General features: G+C 42.6%; 1 protein-coding gene across 2 annotated transcripts in view; it reads right to left on the bottom strand.

Moving 5' to 3' along the window:
* The window catches only part of LOC118235675 (GRB2-associated-binding protein 2-like), a 64,977-nt gene that overhangs the window by 6,416 nt on the left and 35,749 nt on the right, over nucleotides 1-22,812 (bottom strand). Inside the window, exons 3-10 of one of the 2 annotated variants that reach the window (XM_035433281.1) lie at nucleotides 8,721-8,964; nucleotides 5,944-6,226; nucleotides 4,969-5,281; nucleotides 2,597-2,691; nucleotides 2,142-2,427; nucleotides 1,597-1,687; nucleotides 775-877; nucleotides 155-277 (exon numbers count right to left, since the gene is read on the bottom strand). In XM_035433281.1, the coding sequence (XP_035289172.1) occupies nucleotides 155-277; nucleotides 775-877; nucleotides 1,597-1,687; nucleotides 2,142-2,427; nucleotides 2,597-2,691; nucleotides 4,969-5,281; nucleotides 5,944-6,226; nucleotides 8,721-8,964 (1,538 nt within the window). The remainder of the gene's footprint in view (nucleotides 1-154; nucleotides 278-774; nucleotides 878-1,596; nucleotides 1,688-2,141; nucleotides 2,428-2,596; nucleotides 2,692-4,968; nucleotides 5,282-5,943; nucleotides 6,227-8,720; nucleotides 8,965-22,812) is intronic. The other variant, XM_035433282.1, reaches the window with a different exon arrangement.

Below are 22,812 nucleotides of genomic sequence, written 5' to 3'. Positions count from 1 at the left end.
GGAATATTCTCAGGGTTCTGCAGGAGCATCTACAGTATTTCTCATATGTATTTGGGCCAGGTCTGGTTAAAGCAGAGAGGCTATCATTAGCCAGAGATAAAGACTTGACAGTGAAGCTGTACTATAGGGATACGTGGTTCTGTTTATGGGTTACCTTTCTGTGAGGGCTTGGGGAACCAGGCTGGAAGTCCAGGGCCAGGTAGTCCACGTTCCTGCACTTCCTGGGGGCAGGACTGCTTGTGCTGCTCACTGCTGGCGAGGTAGATGCTGGGTTTTGCTGAGGTGTTCGAGATGCAGACGGACAAATGGAGAGACAGACAAAAGCATCAACTGACAGTCATAGACAGCACTAGAAACTGAGTGAGAGAGAGTGAGAGCAAGAGAATATAATACAGTATAGAGAAAGAGACTAAAGGAGGAGATTCATTGGCTAAGGTCAAGAAGCCAAATATGCAATAAGGTCCTGCCATTTGAGGCTTTTTTCAGCAGCAGTCAAAGGTCAAAGAATTTCTGATGAGCAGACTAACCCTTTTAATGGCACGCATAGCAACACAAAGTGTCATACAAGGGGGGAAAATCTGAAAAAAAGCTGAAGACTTTGAGACTGACCATCCCCATCACCAGAATTCATCCTCAGTGTCAGACTCAGTATGAATGGATAGTTTGTATAAAAATATGATCCATGTAGGGTTTTCTCTGTAAAAGCACCTGCTAAACGGCTGAATGCAAATGAGAGTGGAGGGCCGCCTTCAACGGGGCGGAGCCAGGACTCACCATGGAAACATAGTTCTCCTCGCTGTCGGCGGAGTCGGTGCTGGTGATGCTCTGGGTGGATAAGGGCCGGCTGTGCTGTGAGGCCAGGGAGTTCATGACAGACCTGGGGGTAGAACCAGAACCACAAACAAATAAATATCAGCGAAACCACTGCCACCTCCAGTGGATTTTTGTTGCTGCAAGCAATTAACTGACCAATTAAACCAGTTAATTACACTGTTAAGTTACCTCTTCAGGTTTGTTTTTTAATGCTTTTTCCCCCTTTTCTTCCTTTTTCTTGGAATGCCTAGTTGTATTCATTGTTGCTGCTGCCAGTTATCAATTTCCGAGGGCACAGACAAGCAGGTGCTCTCCACTGAAGCAGGTAATGCCAGCTGCTGCTTGTGTTTTGCGTTTATTCCCTTTGTGTAATATTAGATTTTGTCTAAAGATCTGAAACCATTCAGTGTGACAAATATGCAATAATAGATGAAAGAAAGGGGGCAGATACTTTTTCACAGCACTGCAAATAAAATCACTCCTGCACCCATGATGCATTGTCATGACTGTATGGTCTCCTCTGCCCACTGTTGTGCATTACATTACATTATTCATTTTATCTGATTAACAGATGGTCTTACCCAGTGTTATCTGTCATCACTAAGAGCTTTCTTCATGCGTTATCCACTCATAACACTGTATATTTACAGAGCCTATAATACAGAGATGTAAGCATCTACCACGTGGATACAAAAAAAGTGTCCTATATTTGATTTGAGTCCATGGCCTTGTGGTTACCCTCCCATTCTGATGTGTATTCACAGCTGCTTGTAGGTAACTCACATGGGTCTTATCCAGGATGTGGTGACAGGGCTTTTGAATGGCAGTTCGTCAATGATGCCATTGGTTCGTTGCTCTAGGGGTGTCTGCTTAGCTGGAGATGGAGAAAAGTGAGCCTCAGGTTATACATCCCAAGACCAGATGGTTCTGATTTGTCAACCAGGGAGGCCAGATGTAACTGCAGAAGTGAGAGGCATGTAATCCCAAAAGACACATAAAGGGGTGCCACAGTTTGTTCGATGATGTTGCTGAGCAACACAGCTCCCCTTCCTCCCCCCCCTCCCTCTCACCATCTCGCCCCCTCTCTCCACCTCTCTTTTGCTCCCTTTCTCTTTCCCTCATTTTCCCTTACTCTCGTCTCCCCCATTCTATCCTTTTCACCTGAGGCCCCCTCCCTTTCAAAGCCCTTAACTCCTTCCTTCTCTACCTACTTCCCCTTAGCCCACCATTCCCTTCCTCTCTCTACTTTCCCTTTTTCCCTTTTTCCCTCCTCTTTTTCCCTCTTTCTTTCTCTCCCTCCCCTTGTCTCCATGGCGATGGGGACTCACACTTCCTGTCGGGTTTGAGGTTGCGGTTGATTGGCGGAGGGGTGACATCGCTGAGGCGGACGGGCCGGTGACAGAGGGAGGCAGAGCTTCCTCTGCGGGCAGGCAGCGTGGCGGAGAACCCTGGGAAGTCAAAGTGGTGTGGGCCGGGGCTCATGGGAATGTAGTTGTTCTGCGGACTGTCCCCCAGGGCAGCGCTGAAGGGCGAAGGGGACGAGCCAGGGTTCATGGGTACGTAGTTATCCTCTGAGTTGCCGCCGTCTGAGTTTGTCAGGGGGGCCCTCTTTCTCTGTCCCAAAAGAAAGTGGGTGGGGTTTGAATACAATCACATTACGCTGCAGGTTCAACACCAAAAAGTTCAATAGCTCTGGGCACAGTACACCGGACTTGCGTTAAATTAATATGCGTTCACGTGTGTATGACTGTGTGCTTGTGTGCACGTCTAAACGAACACTCACCAGGTAGGAACTGAACCCATCATTGACAGACTCCACTGACTGCCCTGAGTTGTTGAGAAAGGTCTGCCGGTGATGATTGTTGGTCTCGAATGATCCTGGCAGAAAAAAAAAACCAAAAAAAAAACCAAGGTAAGCAGAGAGTGTTCTTTCTAGTGCTATAGATAATGTGACCACTGACTGTCTGAGGATTAATCAATGAAATGTGATATTTCATAAGGGGCAGTGTGCTCTGTTGAACCGCCACACCCTGTTTTGGCAAACCGGTAGTGTATCAGTTTTACTGCCTGGAACAAGCCAAGCTTGAACTTCACTACCCAACCAGCAAAGAGTCTGATTCCCTCTATCTATGAACTGTTGCTATAGTAACAGTTTATACGTATAATGGCAGTATTTTGCAATGCTCATCAATGGTTTGTTTGTGCACTTTCCGCCAATTACCCCTGGCTTCATGAGCTAAAGGCAGTTTACAACATTGTGTATAAAGAGAGGGAAACATTTTTTAACTGTTCAAATGAAAGGCTGAGGTGAATCAATAGGCACTTAATTGCTTTGCAAATGATAATGAGCCAAACCTGCATTGTGTTAAATTCAATTAAATTGATTCACCTTAGTTTTTAAATTTGATCCATTTTTTTTGCCTTATGTTAACACAATGCAAGTTTGACTCCTTAAAACTTTCTTTGTCTTTGAATTCTTCATTATGTACCAAATGGTTTATTTTAGTGGCCATATGTCTGCACTTTCACCAGCTAGGAGCCCATTGATTCACCTCAGTCTTTAATTTGATCAGTTACATTTTTTTAAACCTCTCTTTATGTAATGCAATATAGCACAAATTTATCTAATTTAGTAAAGCATATGTATCATGATCCCTGTTTGATAGGTTCGTGCACACTGGTGTGTGCCCAGATGTACCTACAGCAGATCCATTCAGTGCAAAAAAAAATATCTACTTTGCATATTAATTAATATACAGTGAACTAGGACAAATAAAGTGGATAAAGTGCACATTTTCAGTTTGTATTGAAGGGTTTTTTCATTAATTTTGGTTTCACTATGTAGAAATTATAGCACTGTTTACACATAGTCCTCCCATTTCAGGACATCATTATGTTCGGGACAAATGTTTCTGATTCATCAGGTGCGTTAAATAAACTTAGTGCATGTATAAGAGAGCTGTCTGACAGATCAGAAACACTCCTCAGGAATGAGGTATGGATTTGTCAGTGACTACTATCTGCAGACTGCACAAACTGAACTACAGAGGCTACGCTGCTAGATGCAAACCGCTAGTTCGCTGCAAAAACATAATAATAATAGTCAGGTTACAGTTTTCTAAGAAGGATCTATAAGAGCCTGCAGAGTTCTGGAAAATGGTCCTGGGGACAGATGAGACCAAGATTCACTTGTATCAGAGTGATGGCAACAGCAGAGTGTGGAGGCCAAAAAAGCTGCGCAAGATCCAAAGCAGCCTCCTCATCTGTGAAACGTGGTGGTAGGGGTGTCTGGTTTGGAAAAGTATGGCTGCCAGAGGTACTGGCTCACTTGTTTTCATTGATGATATTAGCAGAATTAATTCTATAGCGTACAGAAGCATCTTATCTGCTGAGGCTCAACCGAATTCCTTCATATTCATTGGACGTCATTTTGTCCTACAGCAGGACAATGATCCCAAACACACTGCTAAAGCAACAAATTAGTTTTTCAAAGCCAAAACCTGGAAGATTCTTGACTGGTGAAGTCAGGTATCCAATCGGAATACCACTGAAAGTCCATTTCATATGCTGAAGAGAAAATTTAAGGCAACAACCCACTGAAACAAGCAGGAGCTGAAGATGGCTGCAGTGCAGGCCTGGCAGAGCATCACCAGAGAAGATACTCAGCACCTGGTGATGTCTATGGGTCACAGACTTCAAACAGTCATTTCATGCAAAGGATATGCTACAGTACTAAAGTACATGACTACTTTTAATTTACATAATCTAATGCGTCAAAAACATTATGGTGCCTTGAAATGGGGGGTATGTAAAAAAAGTACTGTAATTTCTACATGGGGAAACCAATGTATATACAAATACCCTTAAATAAAAGCTAAGAATGTGCACTTTAACCATGTGTGAATTGCTTGATTACAGTTTGCTTGATTGAGTACAGAGCCAAATCTATATATACATATATGGCATTTAGCTTTAGCTAATTTTCACCCATGCCTCTTTGCTGTAGTGACAGAACAGTCTAGCGGTTCACTTTGAGACATCAGCATGAAAACTAGAAACAGCTATGGCTCTGCTCGCACCCCTACGTGTTCTATCATACCGCAGATAAGATGGTAAATACAGAAAGAGAAGCAGGTGTAAGGAGCATAGAGAGACCATTACTGCGGTGTAGCCGGATGTTCTCCACAGCAGGCAGGGTGTTTCGGCGAGGGATGACGGCGACGGGGGCAGTCTCCCCGTTGTTACACGCCCCCAGAGAGTACGAGCCAGCCCAGCCCTGCTCTGGGGTAGGGCTGGGTTTGGGGGGCCGGGGAGGGGGCATTCCTGGGGAATCAGGCGCTGCCGCGGGCTCCACGGAGTTGTGGTTCTTGTCGAAGCTGCGGGGGGTCTGGTAGAAGGAGCCGGGTGCAGGAGGGATGTCGTAGTTGTCAGGTATGCGGTCGGTGGTTGCTAGGGCATTGCTGGGGGTCTTAAGAACAGAAGAACATAAGAAAACATCAGTACATCTTTATATCAGTGTGGAATTTGCCTTTAGCCAATTGAAAGCTATGCCACATGTGTTCTACTGATGGACCTCTAAAAATATGTTTTGTACTGTATTTCATTTTGTCAGCCCCTTGTTAAGCATTTACAAACTTCAATAAAAACCGAGCTTTAGTCTCCTTTTGTTTAGGCCAATACATTTTGACGATCCAAACTAGTGGTGCTATGATCAAGACAGAGTATATGACCTTGAGTAGAACGTCTGTGTTTATTGCACTAATATTATATTTTATATAACAATTAATAATTGTTAAATGCACTGTTTAAATCATCAAAACTGTCTAAAGTCAGTTCAGATCAAAACCCAGACAGCAGAGGAGATGGGAATGTGAGTTTTCATGAAAAGCTCTTTTATTGAGTACACTGGCACACTCCATATAAAAATGTCTGTTTAAATGACAAAGTTATGAGAATGTGGAGTGGATCCATCATGCTGATAACTGTGCACAAGTTATGACATGTTCCTAAAACAGTACTGAAGAAAACTTCTCCTTAAAAAGATCGAAAACCGCCTTGTCGGCTCATGACTTTTTAATCTGAACCGGCCTTTCATGTCTTCCTCTCCGACTTTCTCCCATTTTTTTTTACCTTGAAGATGTACACCTCCTCTGGCTCCGCTGCACGCTCAGCCTGGCTCGCGCGAGAGGCTCTGTCCCGGCCCTGGGCCCGGGGGTGGTCGTAACAGGCTTCGCGGGGCCAGTCGGCGCGGGACGAGAGCGGATGCTTGCCCGGCTTGGGCAGGCTGTAGAACCCGTGCAGCTGAGCCCCCAGGCCATTCAGGCAGTGCGCAAAGCCATGGGGAAGCCTCTGCATGGGCGAATCGCTGCCAACCAGCGGGTTACTGCGTGTCACCTGAGAGAAGCTGCTGCTCCTGCAGGGCGCACACACACACACACACACACACACACGCACGCACACGCACGCACGCACATGCACGCAGAAAAAGACTAATTTAAATGCTATTTTTTTCACAACACTGGATTTTCAAAGACAAACCCAAATCCTTCCCGATCAAGTAGGACATAACATGGTAACATCTCGGCATGGTTTTGTCACAGATAACCAGGAAAGCAATTCAGTCTTCCCATTTTGCAGGTTGTGCTTGCATGTTAACAAGGATTTTAAAAAAAAGTATAACTATAGACTTTTTAACAATTTGATAAGGCATGAGATCAATAAGCATCAATGAGCATTTGGTGTTGCACATACTCCAGTGTAATTGCAACAACTAACCACTAGGGGGGAGTATGTGCAGACATTTCTGGTCAGACCTGGCCAGTCAAACACAACAGCAAGGCAGGCTTTATTGTTCCTCACACAACTAAGTGTCTTTCAGATTCCTTTCCTGCTAATGGCAAATTCCCGACAGTGTGCAGCCAGCGTTAAGGGGACACGCTGTACCTGTTATGGCACACATGTGCCCCTGCGACTCTTATTTGCATGAAAAATAAGCATTCCAGATCAAGTCTGCAGGGATGAGATTTGCCATGAACAAAGCTACGCATGTTCTCAGCATCCCCTATCACTGTTCTCAAATGTGAAACGGAAATATCTGGATGAACATTACTGTTCTCAGAGCTTTGTGTGTGCCTGTGTGGTGTGGTTGGGTGGGGGGGGGGGGGGGGGGGTTGGCGGGCAGTGAAAGTGTTCTGCGGGACGGTTACAAGCACTCAGGTGGAAACCAGTTTTATTTGTTTAAGATCACAATGGTTGCCACAGCGACCTCACTAACAATCATACACATTCCAGCCGTCATAACAAAAAAAAAAAAAAAAAACGTGGCTAGCTGTCAGATTGTTGCAGACTCAGTGTGGGAGAAACTTTACTCGGACTTCCAGGAATCTCCCCAACTTTCCCACAGTTACCACGACCCAGCTGGTACCAAGGGAACCCGTCTCATTTTATTGCATTACACTATCTCTTGAAAAAAAATGCTGTGAGATTCAGCAGCTTGGAAAATCCTGATTGATTTATAGCCCATAGAGCTGGATGTTCTAAATTAATTCTGTGTATAGAACTACCCCCAGAAATTGTCCACTTGAATGTGTTTATGTCAACAACACTGGTTAAAATCCTGCTGTGTAACAGAGTTACAGTGTGCAGAAGATTCCGGGGGAGAGGCCCCACGAGACTCACAGGATAAAAGGTGTCTGCCCAGTAATTAAGTACAGACATTAATGCTCCTAATTACTGGATAAATGCTCAGTGGTGATAGGATGGTAGGAATATCCATCAAGGAAGACTTATTTCATTTGTTTCATTCATGAACCAGGCAGCTGATTCCTTTGTAAAATTCTGTCTGTGTCTCAAAGCATGGGAGACCAGGTGGCTTTTTCATAGTGTTTCCATCCTTCAGGCTCTGTGTAAACAATATATTGCAGGCCTCCTCTCCCTCTTCATGTGAAGATCCTTATGGGCCTGCGCTAACATCACATTCACAGGTGATTCTTGTACAGTAGGTGCCCCTTTATAAACAAAAATGCGAAATGGACCTAGCTAAACATACGGGAGTTCCTGCAATCTGTCTCAAGCCTGGTGTATACAAAAAAGGTTTTCAGGCATTGGGGGTAGTGGGTTGCCTCAGACCTGAGTTAAATAATGATGTGAAATACCCCCTGGTGTGAAAGACACCAGTAAAAGTCCTTGCCAATTACCAACAGTTTAAAAAGAAACATCTTGTATGCTTTTTGTTATACTAGCATGTTTCATTGAAAATTCTCAGTAGGAGAATCAAATTTTAACAACCCCTAAAGAGTTAAAATACATGACCTATGTGTTTGGCCCAGGTCTGCGGTCCACTCTTGGACCCCAGATCCGTGGCTTTAAGGATTTCAGTGATGGCCTTTTCCGTCCAACAGGAAATAATGTATTATCTAATGAATGACTCCTATTAAGTTATTAAAACCAGAGGAACAAAGACCAGAGACTCGGCATCTGTGGTGCATATTGTCTCAATGAAGCTGGTCATATAGTCAAATGGTTCAGAAATATTTTGAGTTCAAACCCATGTAATGAGCAAATACAAATGTTCAAATATGAAATTGAATGTCTCTCTTTAAAACGTACATTAAAGCAACCTAATTTATACTGGAACTAGTGCAGTCCATGTTACAAGTACAGTGTTTAACTGCCGTGAATGTTAATGGAATTTCATTTAACATGTTTAACTCATGAGTCATGTGACATCCCACCTCAACCTCTCCCGCAACCCACCAATGGGGTCAATTACATACAGTTCAGGAACTACTAATTTATGAGATTACAGCAGTGACTCTGATCGACAATGGGGCAGAATTTGGGAGTTTCAGCATTGGTTACAGGCAATATCAGCACTTTCCCCTTCTTGAGGACCCAGAGGACTTTACCGTGAACTCTCAGTCTTCCTACTCAGGCACTGGTGCAGAAAGAGGTAGTCCTGAGGGGCGCTGTTGGACAATTTGCCATGGGTGTGGCGTGGAGTGGGCATGTCAAAGGTGAAAAGGAGGGGCTGGCTGGAGTGGGAGGGAGCGGAGGACCTCCTGTCTCCAATCAGAGGGGCCATGGATCCACTCAGTTCTGATGCCATTGGTTGGGGCCCATGAGTAGCAGATACCACTGGCCTCCCTCCATCTGCAAATGGATGGAGGAGGGGTTAACATTAAAGCAGATAAAAAAAGAAAACACAAAAGCAATAGTGTCACAATAGCAATTAGTTTCAGTCAATTTTCACTAAATGAAAAATAACATCAAATCAAATCAAATGAATAAGGTTTTGGAAATACCTATCCAGTGGGTCAAATCATTGTTTTCTAAAGCACTAACCCTTTAGGGTATCTTGGAAGTTAGGAACAGAGACCACAAAAGACTTTGGTTGCAGACAAACAAAAGCTCTCCCCTGTCCCAGTGCTCTGCAAAATGGCTGTTACATTGGTGGAATGATCACTTCATCATGTGACTGCGTGATTTTCTTAGAAGTGCACTACAGTTTTTGGAATGATATTCTCATAGCTGATATTTCACCCGTGACTGTATGAGTAAATAAAATCAAGGTTATAGTCGAGTAAACATATTGCCATTGGCTGTTTTCTGTCATAACAACTAGGTGACCAAGAGCCAGAAGTTACTCAGCAATCCTGGGAAAATTCTGCAATGTCATCACTGCGAGGGACACAGAGCCAGAATGGTGGACCACAGTTACTCAGATGGAAAATCACCAGCAGCAAATGTGATAACAAACAGGAAGAAACACATAAATATATAGGGCATATATTTTTTTGGGAGGGGGGCTGGGGGGGCTGACATCATGCCATATGAATACTTGCAAAAAAGCATTGATAAAATTGAAATAAAAAGTGATTCGTTAAACCTTTTTAAAATAACTATATTAATAAATGAGGGCAATCTTCTCAGGGGGACAAACACCATAGCTTTAAATCTCTTATTTCTAGGTGAAGCTGATTCTTTGTGATGCCTACGCTGCAAAGACAGAGTGCTGTGCACCCTGCTGTGTCCGATCTTTACAGCATTGGGTATGCAGAAAGAGAGAGCGGTAGCATCTCAGAGCTGAAAATGGACTGGGCAGCATTCCAGAACCAAGGCTCACCCCTGATCTCTACTTCCAGAGACCAATGGGGCCTCTGTTCCAAATTTGCTCACAGATCACAGACAGAAAAGTTGGACTCCCACTTTTTCTGCCATTTCTGCACTCCCCAAAATCCTGGGTGGCAGTATCATATCATAGTCAGGTTACTCAACTGAACTCTATCAGAAAATTCAGGTTCACATGCCAGATGGGGCCCTGCTGATGCACTACTAAAGGTACTTAACCAGAATGGCTTCAGTAAATATCCGGGTGTATAAATTAACTGTATGTAAAATATGTAAACTGTGTAGGTTGCCCTAGATAAGAGCATCTGCTAAATGTAAATGACCTCTATTTGACTTCTGAGGGAGCTCACAATGGCTAAAGGCTTTGGGGTTTTCACCCTTTTGAGTCCAACAAATGCTGCTGAACTTTGCTGACCTTTTGGAAATGTCCAGAAGGATGATATCCGACTTCCTCTCGGATCAGGGTCTAAACCCTCCACCACAAAGAAAAACAGGACTACAACCAAGTAAAAAAAAAACCTCCCTTGAACAAGCCTTGTCAATACAGAAGGGTTAAATAAAATATATGCCGCTAGCTAACGCTTTCCCCGAGCGTTCTGAGGGAGCCTGTGTTTCCGCTGGGCCCAAAAAGCCTGTGGGGTAGGGGGCTGGGGGGAATAGGAAGTGTGAACACGACTTACTGGCAGATGACAGCCCTTCAGTAGATCGGAAGTGCAGAAGAGGGGCTGACAAATCAGGTCAACCCCCCTCATCCCCAAATACCCGCCCCCCCCCCCCCCCCGCCCCCCACTCCAATTCCCCCGTACCAGCCCCAAGAGGAAGCAGAATGTCCTGAGCAGCAGGGGGTTGTGTTTCCAGGCCTGCGGTCATTGTCATGGTGACTATGGCCTCTTTGAATGGGGCACACAGAGCTGTCCATACTACAGCATGTGAGCGGAGTGGTAGGGAATGTCCCTTCTTGTTCATGACATGTATTTGAGCTCCACTCAATGTCCTTTTCCCAGCTCCGCTCCACAATTGCCCGCTGCTCACAGACAGAATGTTATCGCTCAAAATTTGAAATTTGCTCGGTTTTTTTCTTCTCTTTTTCAAAGCATCATATTGCCAAGGCATGTCTTATCACAACAATATTTTCTTATTGATTCTGAATTACTGTAATAAAAAAGTATTTATACAAAGGTGACATTTCTTAAATAAACACAAGTCAAAGCTCGCTATAAGGCAACGATTGCAAAATTAAATCGGTCTAATAAGGAAATGAAAATAGCCATAGCATGAGGGCAGTTCTTTTTAGGAACACAATTTCCTTATAGGGTAGTGAACACAAAACAAAGGAAAGTAGCCTAGACTATATGCAGTAGGCTACATATAGGCATTGTGTGTTTATACAGAAAAGAGCCAGTCGATCACATCTGTTATTTAACGATTTATGCTACTTTTTAATTGTACAGAAAATGGTCTGTTATAGGGAAACACCCATTAAATGGTGGTAAACAAGTGCATTTTTTACTTTCCTTTTTACAGTGCACATAATACCTAACAGCATATGTGTGCATAAAATGATAGGTAGCCTTGACATAAATGATCATAAAACTAACAGGCAATTACAATTAAACAAGATTTATTGGAGAGTCTTTGAACTGACGTTGAGGAATACAAATTTCAGTGAGATCTGAGGCTGCCTATATTTAATACATTCAATATAGGATGAATGCAGAACTAGACATAGACTATAAGAAGTAGACACAGGGACGTATCGTTCCACTTCATTTCACTCGATCGAAGTGCACATATTTGTCAGACTCCTTGCAAAAATATTTAACAGAAACCGCATAGCAAATTCAGCAGATTGCTTGTTATGGGGTAGGAGTTGGGAAAATGGGGAAGCAGCGTAGGCCCGCGGGGCTGAGTTTCCTGTCTGCTCATGAGCAAAACTGCGAGTGAGCGAAACTGAAGTGAAATCGGATCGAGAGACCAGACAGCGAGAGCTCCGTCCTTTTGAAACCACACTTCCCGCTCCAGTCACATTGCGTCCGCTCCAATCCTCGCTCACATGCTCTGATGGAGACCGTACATGGAACAGCTTGCCAGATCATGTAGTAGAGGCAGAGACCCCTGGACATAGCCCTCCCAGGCACTTCTTAATGAGGGCCAGACTACTTACAAAATGGGGCATATGGGACAACTATTTTCTACATACTCTGTATCAGTAGTCTGTAGCTAAATCAGAGCCTAGGTGGCCCCATCATTTCAGCGCAATGGCACCAGCTCTTCTCCACCCACCCCATCACATGGTCAAAAGGGCAGTATCACTGGCTATTTTCCACATGTACGTGAAAATCCACCTTGCCAGGCTACACCTCAATTAATGTTTTATTTTAAAAAACCTCACACCTCTCTCCTTTTGTTTTGCAGGTCTTGTGGTGAACATCTCTATGATGGCACTGATTTGTAGCCTCACTGATCCCTAGCTCTAGTGATGGATTTTCAACCCATGGTAAAATGGTCACACACTGAAAGTTGCTTTGGCTTATGTATTTGGCACTGGCTAAATACATAAATAGTAAATGCTGTAAATAAGTGTGTAAATGATGTGTTATCATACTTTTATAGTTTTGGAGGCTCATTGGGAGTGCCTGCTTAAAGGCAGCTTCCTCACCGTTTGGCTGGGCAGCGACGGTTCTCATTTCCCTCGGCAAAACTGAAAGGCAGACATATTGATCTGGAAGAGGGGTGGAGGGGAATGGGAGGAGCTGTTTGCAGAGAGCCAGTCCCTCCCTGTCTGCACTCCACACTCCAAGGCAAAAGAACACCTCCCGCATTAGGGGGAGGGGGGAAGGGTTCTAAACCATGTGATTGACTGACCACCACCCTGCTGACTTACCCCCCATGGCTGCTGTTCATTTAGACCACTCTTGTAAAAATGAAAATTTACGATTGCTTCCATACAGAAGGTTACTGCATGATAGATCTGGGACATCTGCTATGCATAAATTACATCAATAACATGACCATATATGTGTAGTATGTGTGCGTGTCTGTGTAGAGAGTGTGTGTGTATGTTGGTGTGTTTGCGCATGTGTTTTGTGTGTGCGTGTGTGCATGTATGTGTGTGTGTGCATGTGAGTGTGTCTGTGTGTGTGTCTATACCCTCTCCATTGATGGATTCCTCTCTCCAGGCCCAGTCAGTACTGTCTCCAAATAGCACTAGAGTCTGGCTCAGAGCAGAGGGCTATCATGTCTCTCCACTGACAGTAATGGGAAAAATGATTCATCTGGCCTCAGTGAAGCAGTCTGCAGGGAAAGGGTTGGAAAACTCAATGCTTCATGCCCTTTGTTATTCCAGAGCCACTAAATATTTATAACATAGCCACATAAAGATTAAAGTATCACAATGAAACTGGTGACCAACAAATACTATACTTTTCATTTATATGGGGTCAAGAAACATCTCAGTTCATAGAATAGACTGAAGAAAAATATGGAGAAAGTCACTGTGAATGTGTCACCCATTGACTCTCCATGGGCTTGGTGATACGGGTTTTGAAGCCTGGTTATAGTTTGTGGGTGCTGCCATGTTGTACAAATTGGAGCCAGAGACTGCACAGTAGGGACTTGAAGTCCAGTCCTCCACTAAGCATGTGAGATATAGTGACTCGGTAGTGACGCAAACTGTCCCTGATTCGTCCACAAAATATTATCGGCTTGTCCAAACAGCACAATAACTTAACAAATCGGCATATGGGGAGACATTAGATAAAGAAAACACACCTATTGCGACAACTTTTTCTTTTGGAAAAAAATTATTGACTTTGTATTTTGACCATATTGTTGCCATTGACTTACATTAAAATGGGTGGCTGAAACACCTATACTGGAGCCAACCGAAGTGGCGCTAGCGAGCAACGTCTCTCAACAAGACAAGGAAGTGAGCTTCAAAAACACAGCCCGGCTTTGCTTGCTTGATTCATAGGTAATTCTCCCAGAAAAAAACATTTAACAAACCAAATGTTTCATAAGAAATATCCACATAATGCAATTATCTGCAGGTCTCAGAGGTTCAAACTTCCATTTTGAAAGTAGCTATTTTCAAAGGGTTGTGCCCTGATCTTGCACACATTCTTCCATATATACTACAAAGTACATCTTTTTTCTTGGCTATTTCTGGATTCTTTAATCTAATATTGCATAATTACATTTATTACTGAAACAGAAATAGAAATCTGGGGCACCTAATTATTTACAGTTGATCAGGACATATAATTGCTTTACAAAGGCTCACATGTTACTACAGCCATCTCATGTGGTTACCATTTTACAATTCATCATTTGTACAGCCCTCATTTTCTAGATCGGAAACAGGTTGAAATAACCAGTTACCACTCTCTGGGATGGCTCTCCCATCCCCAAGAATTATCATGCTTTTCTCAAGTTATGAGAAAAATTGAATTACCATCACAAAGCCCTCCACAAACTCATCCTGTGGAGTGAGAGTTATGCAGGACATGGCCAGAAAAAAAATTACAAATACATGTTAAATACTGAAATACTTTAACGCTATACAGGCGGTGTAAATAAATGTTGGTCTTTTCAAAGTCCAGAAGATCCCCAAGTTTTTAACAAAACAAGTTACTGAACCAAAATCATACAGCTATCTGCAGAGATATGGTTCCTTCTCCCACAAAGGGAAATGAGCACATCAGACAACCACTCACTATAGTGGGTACCAGGTCTTGAAATCTTGAAAAATTGCAGGTTCAATTTAAGCAAAAGCACTTGAGTTGACCTGCTATGGTAAGGGCACCCAGCTGTATAAACAGATGATGCTGTCCAGAAAAGAAATGCAGCATTTTCACCATTGTCCAACTGTGACTGAGAAAGGTTTTCGAGAGGAAAATAAGCCAACTGAAACAACGTAAATATGTCATTAAATATCAGATGTGATCCTGTGGAATTGAATTCAGCGTGAAAGACTCTACAGACAAATGTACAGCATCTTCCTCTCTCCCAAGGTGTTAATGGAAACACTGAGGTTTGTCTTGGAGGAGGTGGATTTGGGGTGGCTTACACCCCATTAGTCTTTTTTAGCACAAGGGGATCCAGCTTTCCAGTTGCAAAATGCATGAGCACAGGAAAAAAGAAACGCAGAAAGTGTGGGACATTACATTGCATTACATTTATTTAGCAGACACTTTTATCCAAAGTGAATATCAAGGTCATTGGAGCTACTACAAAACACAGGTTTGATAAGGTACAATACTCAATTCGTACAGTTATTCATAGCCAAGAACACCGTCCAGTTCATGCAGTGAACATTATTCTGACCTAACCTATGCTATCTAGGACAGCCAGAATCAAGAGGGAAAGGGTAAAAGGAAAGAATAAGAGAATGTGTAAAAAAGCAATGTGAGTCTTTGATCAGCTATGAGGCAAAACAAACCACAGGCCTGTACTGCGGCTCAGAGGTTAAAGTTCACCTTAATATAAAATAGTGCTATAGTTGGTCATGTCATGCACAACTGAAGTAAACAATGCACAGTGGAATTTAATTCTAGCTAAAAAAAATTATTAGCAACCTTTATAAAAATGAGGAAAAAATGAAATGCTGAACTTCAAGAAAAGCTTTTTGGCCAAGCACACAAGTGGTGGTTCCTGGCTTCAAAAGGATGTGAAAAAAAAGGACGTGAAATCTATGGTGAAACAAGGTTGTGGACCTTTAATGTTATTGGGTTGTTTCACATCTAATGGTGCCACGGCAAGTCAGTGAAATCAAGAAATCCAGCAAGAACCGAGATATTCCGACTATAAAAATATTTTAATACCTCCAAACTTTGCTACAAATGGATCTGTCTGCAAGACAATGATATCAAGCATACCTCAACCAGGAAGCCCCTTTAGTCTAAAGTCTAAAGACTTAACTTATTCAACTTATGGTCAAAGATCCCTGAATGTTCACAAATACACATACAACTCAGTAGTTTGATCTTCATGAAGAGAGGCTGCACAAAGTACTGAAAACAGGGGCAGAAATATGTTTCACACCTATCTTTGCTGATTCTGGGAAATCAAATTATTACTTGTTAAAAAAACCTGCTGTTAAAGCCCATCTGTGTTGTATATTTTATACAGCCTTTTTGTGCATTTTATCTATCATGGGACCAAATAATTGTTGAGGGCACTACATTTATGACACTATATCATGGTGGCGCAATCCTTATTATAGACACAATCCAGATAAAAGACTTAAACTGCAACGGCGTAGCTTGACACAAAAGCAGAGCTCACGTGGCGAAAAAGTAGATATATTCAGGAAAAAGTAAAGGAACCAGTTTCTTCTAGGGTCATTTTCTTTGGAAATATTATACAAAATAGACTCACCATTAGGAATAGCCTGCTTATAGTTTTCTTATTTCAGTAATATGTGAATACGCACATACTGCAGAACCAAGAATGGTATAATGTACAATTCTTATTTAGCCTCAGTGCATAGCATTTGATGCTTACTGTAACTTTTTGGCATAATGGAATATACACTGCAGAACCAATGGCCAGGGAGAGTGCACAAACCACAGGCGCTATTACTGCTACAGAATAAATAACGGCAATGTATGCATATTTTAAAATCCAATTTCCTAAAAGCTGCTCTGAGACACCGAATAAAGTTTCCGTAAATCTGCTGTGCAGCCAACAAGTTCCAGAAAACAACGAGCCCTTTAAATCACACTCAAATGGTGTCCTCACGTGGCCCCTTGCAAATGGCACGAACGGCAAACGATACCAATTTCCTGTTTGGCATGCCTCCACTGAAGCCAGTATTAAATTGACAGTCAGAGCGGATCTGTGATGAGAGGCGTTCTGACCCTCCCTCCCACCCCACTCCCCCAACTACCCCAACTCATCTGTGTTCCTGGCCTACCCCTCACCCTCCACCCCAGCTCACTGCAGTACAGGCCTGAGTGAGAGAGAGAGAGAGCAGTGTGTCTCTCTGATAGAGCAGAAATCGATGGTGGTGAAGGGCATATTGGAAGAACAGCGTGTGCAGCTGAGTGCTGGTCTGCTCTACTGACCTTGGGTGACCTTGGAAATAGCAGCTGAAATACAAGAGGTTTTTTTGGGTGGGGGAGGGCGGGGGAAGTTACTACCAGCTGCCTCTGCCCCTACACACATGCAAAAAATCAGGCACGCCCATGTAAGCATGCCAAAGAGAAAGCATGTCAGCTGGCATAAACACACCCATACGCACATGCATATTTTTTTTCTTGATCTGGCGCTATACTCCACAATCTTTTACGCATACACAAACACACACACACGCATACATACCCTACTGCAGAGAACATAATTAACACACAAATGATTCAATAAGAAAAAACCTGGACTTCATTGCAAAAGCCCATTTGTACAGACTTGATTAGGCTGGCGAACTGTTTTTATTTAGACTGTGACCACAAAAATGTTGTGTTATGCGGTTTGGTCTAGAACCTGCACTGTTGACCAGTAACAACCAGGCATTTGGATTGTTCGGTCCCTCCCTGTGCTGGGATTTCCCATAATCCCCCTCTCTACACCTGTTCTCCTCCCCCAGGTGAGACAAGCTGAATGGGTCACGAAATAAACAGTCACTCATGCGTGCAAAGCAAACAATCTCCATGCGCTCACGTTTTTATAAGACAGTGCTTTGCATTTTCTGGGCTATTTAACAGAACAATCAACATGGCGTTCTCCCCCATCTGTTCCAAAACATAATTCGGGCCCCTCTCCTTCAAGGGCAAATTAGAAGCAAGTATAGTTTATACTGTGTAATTCTACAGGAGTGTCCCTATGAGTTCTTTCCAGACACCCTGTTGTTGTAGAATACAAAGTCGATGCAAAGTTTTCTTCAAGATAAAGAGGGTTCTCCTGTGTGGATGAAAACCAAAGTGACCTCCTGGTTATAATAAGAATCAAAGGATTCTCTCTACTAAGGTAGGATACATAGAGCTAAGATGGCAAACAAAAATTGACACAGAATTCTTTTCGGTGTTGTTTGCTTCGTTCAAAAATTGTAAGAAGTAATTTCAGGCATTCAATGTACTGTACTAAAGGATGTGGTAAATGGTGATATAGTGATAGCAGATATTTGATAACAGTTTCACATAGATAGCTGAACCCTGTAATTTCAAGTTAGCTCTTGAGAGGTGTGCTGCAGCTTTCAGCAGGCAGAGTAAAACATGCAAATGTGCGCTGAGGTCTCTACCTCGCTGACGGTGTGTTCCAACTCAAGCAACAGGCCTCCTGAGGGCTCCCCCAGGGCTTAACTGACAAAACTCTGCAGCAGAATTTGGGTGAAAACCAGAAGCCTTTTTTGTGCAGATAAAGCTGATTGTCCATGGCTCTGCGCTGACAGAGCGGAAGGTTTTCAGTGCATAAGGGATATGGGAGTTCAGTCGCGGGGCAAGCTATTTCATGCCACGATCATGTGGATTTCCACTTGTTAGGAGGCAGTTTTATTGCTGAACTTAAACCTTTTCTTCTCTTGAAAATGGGAAGGGGGGTGGGCAGTTTGAGGCAACTGGGGTACGGCCAGGGCTGAGGTGTATGTGTGTGTGTGTATGTGTGTGCACATGAGCGTGAGCATGCGTGTGAGTGCACGTGTGTGCATGCATGAATGTACGTATGTGTGTGCATGAATATTAGTATGTGCGTTTGTGTGCACATAAGTTTGTATGTGTGTACACGTGTACACATGTGTGCATGAGTGTGTATATTTGTGTATCTGTGTGTACATGCAAGCATGTGCCTGTGTGCTTGCGTGCATGCTCTTGCGTGTGTGTGTGTCTGTCTGTCTGTCTGTGCGTATGTGAGCCAACAACGTTAGCTAGAAGGTTGGGAGGTTCGCAGGAGGGTGTCAGACAGGGATCCTGATGTTTGTCAGCTGTCCTACCAAAAACACCATATTCATCCACCGGAAATATCACAGAGTCGAGGCACTCAGGCTGAGCACTATAAGACCCTTCTTGATGCCTGTTTGCAATAATCATTTGGCAATATCAGTGACTTAAAGGGCAATTTCACTGTAAATTTAGAATGTAAAATTTTGTTTCTAAAATTCATTATATCAGGTACAGTCTCTACAAGGAGAATTTCCATTGGTTTTTTTTTTAAAATCTAACCCTTAATAAAAATACTACTACTACAATAATAATAATAATAATAATAATAATCTCCTGTCTGATCCAGCTTTTTCAAAGTATGACCGTCGTAAAAAAGAGGTAAACAAGTTTGCGGATCACACTCCCACTGTCCAAACTGCATATGCTCCACTTGTGCGCTAGTAAAACTCTACAGGCAGACTAAGTGTAGTCCCGTATGTGTGAGCAAATACCTAACAGCGCTGGGTAAAATCAGTCTGTTACTATGGTTATCAAACAATGACAAGTCTTTGTCATGCGTTGAGGAGGCCTTTGTCACGTTGCCTTTACCCTAATGATGTTTCCACCTCCTGATTAAAAATTATACAGCACAGTGGCTGTTCTGTAATGTCCTGTGCACATGGTGGATTCTTCTCTGTCCTCAGGGCAAGTTTACTATGTCACATGTGTCTCTGTCACTTATCATCCACAGTCAACACAACTGACTGTCTTGGTCTGTCTCATAAAATCAACAGGTCCTCTTAAAGAAGAAAAAAAATCAAAACAAAACTCTCAAATATATTCTGTTCAAAACATGTCAGAAAAATACAGTAAAAGTACATTTCAAATTTTAACAGAAATAATAAAAAATAAATAAATAAGAAATTACTCATAGATAAATTGTTTTCTTGCTAACATTTTCTATTCACCTCTTTCACGTGACGTTGCTGTAAAACAGCGCCGTCAATCTTCCTGATAGAGGAAATCTAAATGTCTGCTACACTACATGGCCAAATGTATGTAGACACCTGTTCTAATTAGTGGGTATGGCTACTTCAGCCACACCCATTGCTAATCTCCATAGACAAACATTCATAGTAGCATGGGTCGTACTGAAGAGATCAGTAATGATCAGTCATAGAATAGTCACTTTCAATGTTTCAGAGTCATAGAATGGCACCTTTCCAACAAGACAATTTTTCAAATGTCTGCCCTACTAGAGTTGCCCCAGTCAACTGTAAGTACCTGTTATTGTGAAGTGGAAACGTGACAGCAACTCAGCAATGAAGCGGTACATCACAGAAGCTCGCAGAACGGGACTGCCGAGTGCTGAAGCACGTAGTGCGGAAGCGACGTCAGCGCAAGAACTGTTCGTCAAGAAATGGGTTTCCCTGGCTGGGCAGCCACACACAAGCCTAAGATCACCATGTGCAAAGCCAAGCGTTGACTAGAGTGGCGTAAAGCTAACCGCCATTGGACTCAGAAGCAGTAGAACCGCGTTCTCTGGAGTGATAAATCATGCTTCACTATCTGCCTGATGGACAAATCTGGGTATGGAAAATGTCAGGAGAAAGCTACCTGCCCAAATTGATTGTGCCAACTATAAAGTGAAGTGGAGGAGGAATAATGGTCTGGGGCTATTTTACATTGTTTGGGATAGGCCCCTTATTTCCTTGAAGGGAAATCTTAATGCTACAGCATACAATGACATTCTAGAGAATTGTATACTTCCAACTTTGTGGCAACAGTTTGGGGAAGGTAATTTCCTGTTTCAGCATGAGAATGCCCCAATGCACAAAGCGAGGTCCATAAGGATATGGTTTGTCGAGGTGTGGAAGAACTTGACAGGCCGGTACAGAGCCCTGACCTCTACCCCATCAAACACTATTGGGATGGATTGAAATGCATATATGGGTGTGATGTTCGGGTGTCCACATACTTTTGGCCATGTAGTGTATGTAAAGCAGTTGGGGATGACGATAGTATTTTTACATACTGTAAAAATAAAAATTTGAAATTGCAATCCCAAAAATGTTGGTCGTCGCAGAAAATGGTTGGCTGCAATCAGGAAGCCAACAGAACAATCCGTGGTGAGCAATGACCACTTGATATCAGGCAAGCTAAGCTGGCTAGCTCACATAGTAGTAACCTAATCTGTACATTTTAACACCCCACACCAAGATGTCCTTTGTTGGCACTAATGTTAAGATAAATAACAGTATACGTAACCTTAATATTAGCTCGCTTTACACTATGGGATAATCAGTCTTAAAATAATAGTTTATCCTTATTTTCTACTTACCCATGATGTTATAAATTGATAAATATTGTAACGGTGGTCCACTCGGTGGTTTCTCTGACCCTGGAATTAGCACCAGTTGTGTTATGCTAGCGTATGTTTTTTGTTAGCATATGTTCAGCAGCCACATTCAGCTACCTCTTGTTACGTTTGTTATCAGTATGTAGCCATCAGGACTACCTGTTAGCTCAGCTAGCTAATGATATTATGGGAATTGTAACCAGATGGGATATTGTAACCTCTGCTGGTACACAACCAAAAACAGTGAGGAAGAAAGGCCGCCACAAACAAAGGTCATGTGATTGAAACAGATCATTTTGTGTGCTGTGGTAGTTCTAACAGTTAAGCAAAAAATAGGACAGGAAATTATTTAGCCACCCCAGGTAGGTTCAGATTGACAGAATCCTGTTTAGCAAGAATTGCTGTTGCCGAGATCAATTGCTTGATTGATTGATTGATTGACTTGATGTGGCAATTAAAATACAATAGGACCACACATCTTTGACATATGGTATAATGATATACACATGATGTACTGATTGCATTTATAACGATCAAGGATAACACAATAAGATACTGAAACATATTTCTACTGTGATCCTCCTTGCAAGGCAAGTTAAAAGAAAAATGCTTTTTCTGTGTATAGAGTATACTGGCAGCTGGCATTGAAACACTGGGGGACACATTTAACCTGGCCAAGAGCAATAGCCAACAATGGCACACACAAAGCCCACATCTGCCTTCGCAATAAACCAGAGTCTGTTGCGGCAAGACGCTTTGAAGTGTACTCTAAGAGATTGAACTTTTCACCATCAAGGAAAGTAAAGCGTTTCCTTTATACACTTGTAAATGTGCTGCCTTCCAAAAAATCCCAAAAAAACAATAAGAGCGTGGCCGCTGCGACAGAGGTCAGCCCCATTCTTTAACAAAGCAAAATGAATGGGAATCAATAAACCTCTCAGACATCGCATACAATCGGCTCCAATGTTCCATTTTACATTCCCAAATGCAATAACAGAATGGGGGTGGAGGGTATTGGGAGGTTGGGTGGGGGTTGGGGTTGAGGTCTGCAATGATAAAATTTTCCTGTGCCTTCATAGTGAGTCCCTGCCATTCAAAATGTTCAGAATGTAATCAATACTCATTAATACCTACCAGTTCAGAGCAGGACAGTGCTATGGAGGTATGTGTGCATGTTAATTTACAAGCCATCGAGTTATGCAACATTGTGTGTATGTTAAATGGAGTTTGCACATATACAAGCACAACACTGGAGATCACCATTTACATGAACCTTGACAGTTTTAATAAACAACAGTTTAGTCTCTTTTTTTTTTTTTTTACTATTCAGTACTGTGGTTAGGGAAGCAGGCTTGTTATGTTAGTCACGGTTTCAATTCCCAAGTGGGATGCTGCCATTGCACCTTTCAACAACTTAACCTTGCTTCAGTAAATATCCAAAGAAGTATTATTGAGTGTACAAAGAGTTAAGCTGTGTAAGTCATTCTGGATAAGAACATCTGCCAAATGCCGTAAATGTAAATGAAACAGCTGTACACAACATAAACAAAAACAAATATGCATCTGTAGTTTTAATTAAACTGGAGTGAAAAACAGACTGCAGACGCAAGAAAAATGAAGGATGTGGAAAAAGAATGACAAAGAGAAAGACCATAAACA

This window comes from Anguilla anguilla, chromosome 9 (assembly GCF_013347855.1).
Source record: "Anguilla anguilla isolate fAngAng1 chromosome 9, fAngAng1.pri, whole genome shotgun sequence".
NCBI lineage: Eukaryota > Metazoa > Chordata > Actinopteri > Anguilliformes > Anguillidae > Anguilla > Anguilla anguilla.
Note: the sequence above shows the minus strand (reverse complement) of the source record. Positions and strands in the feature narration are given on the sequence as shown.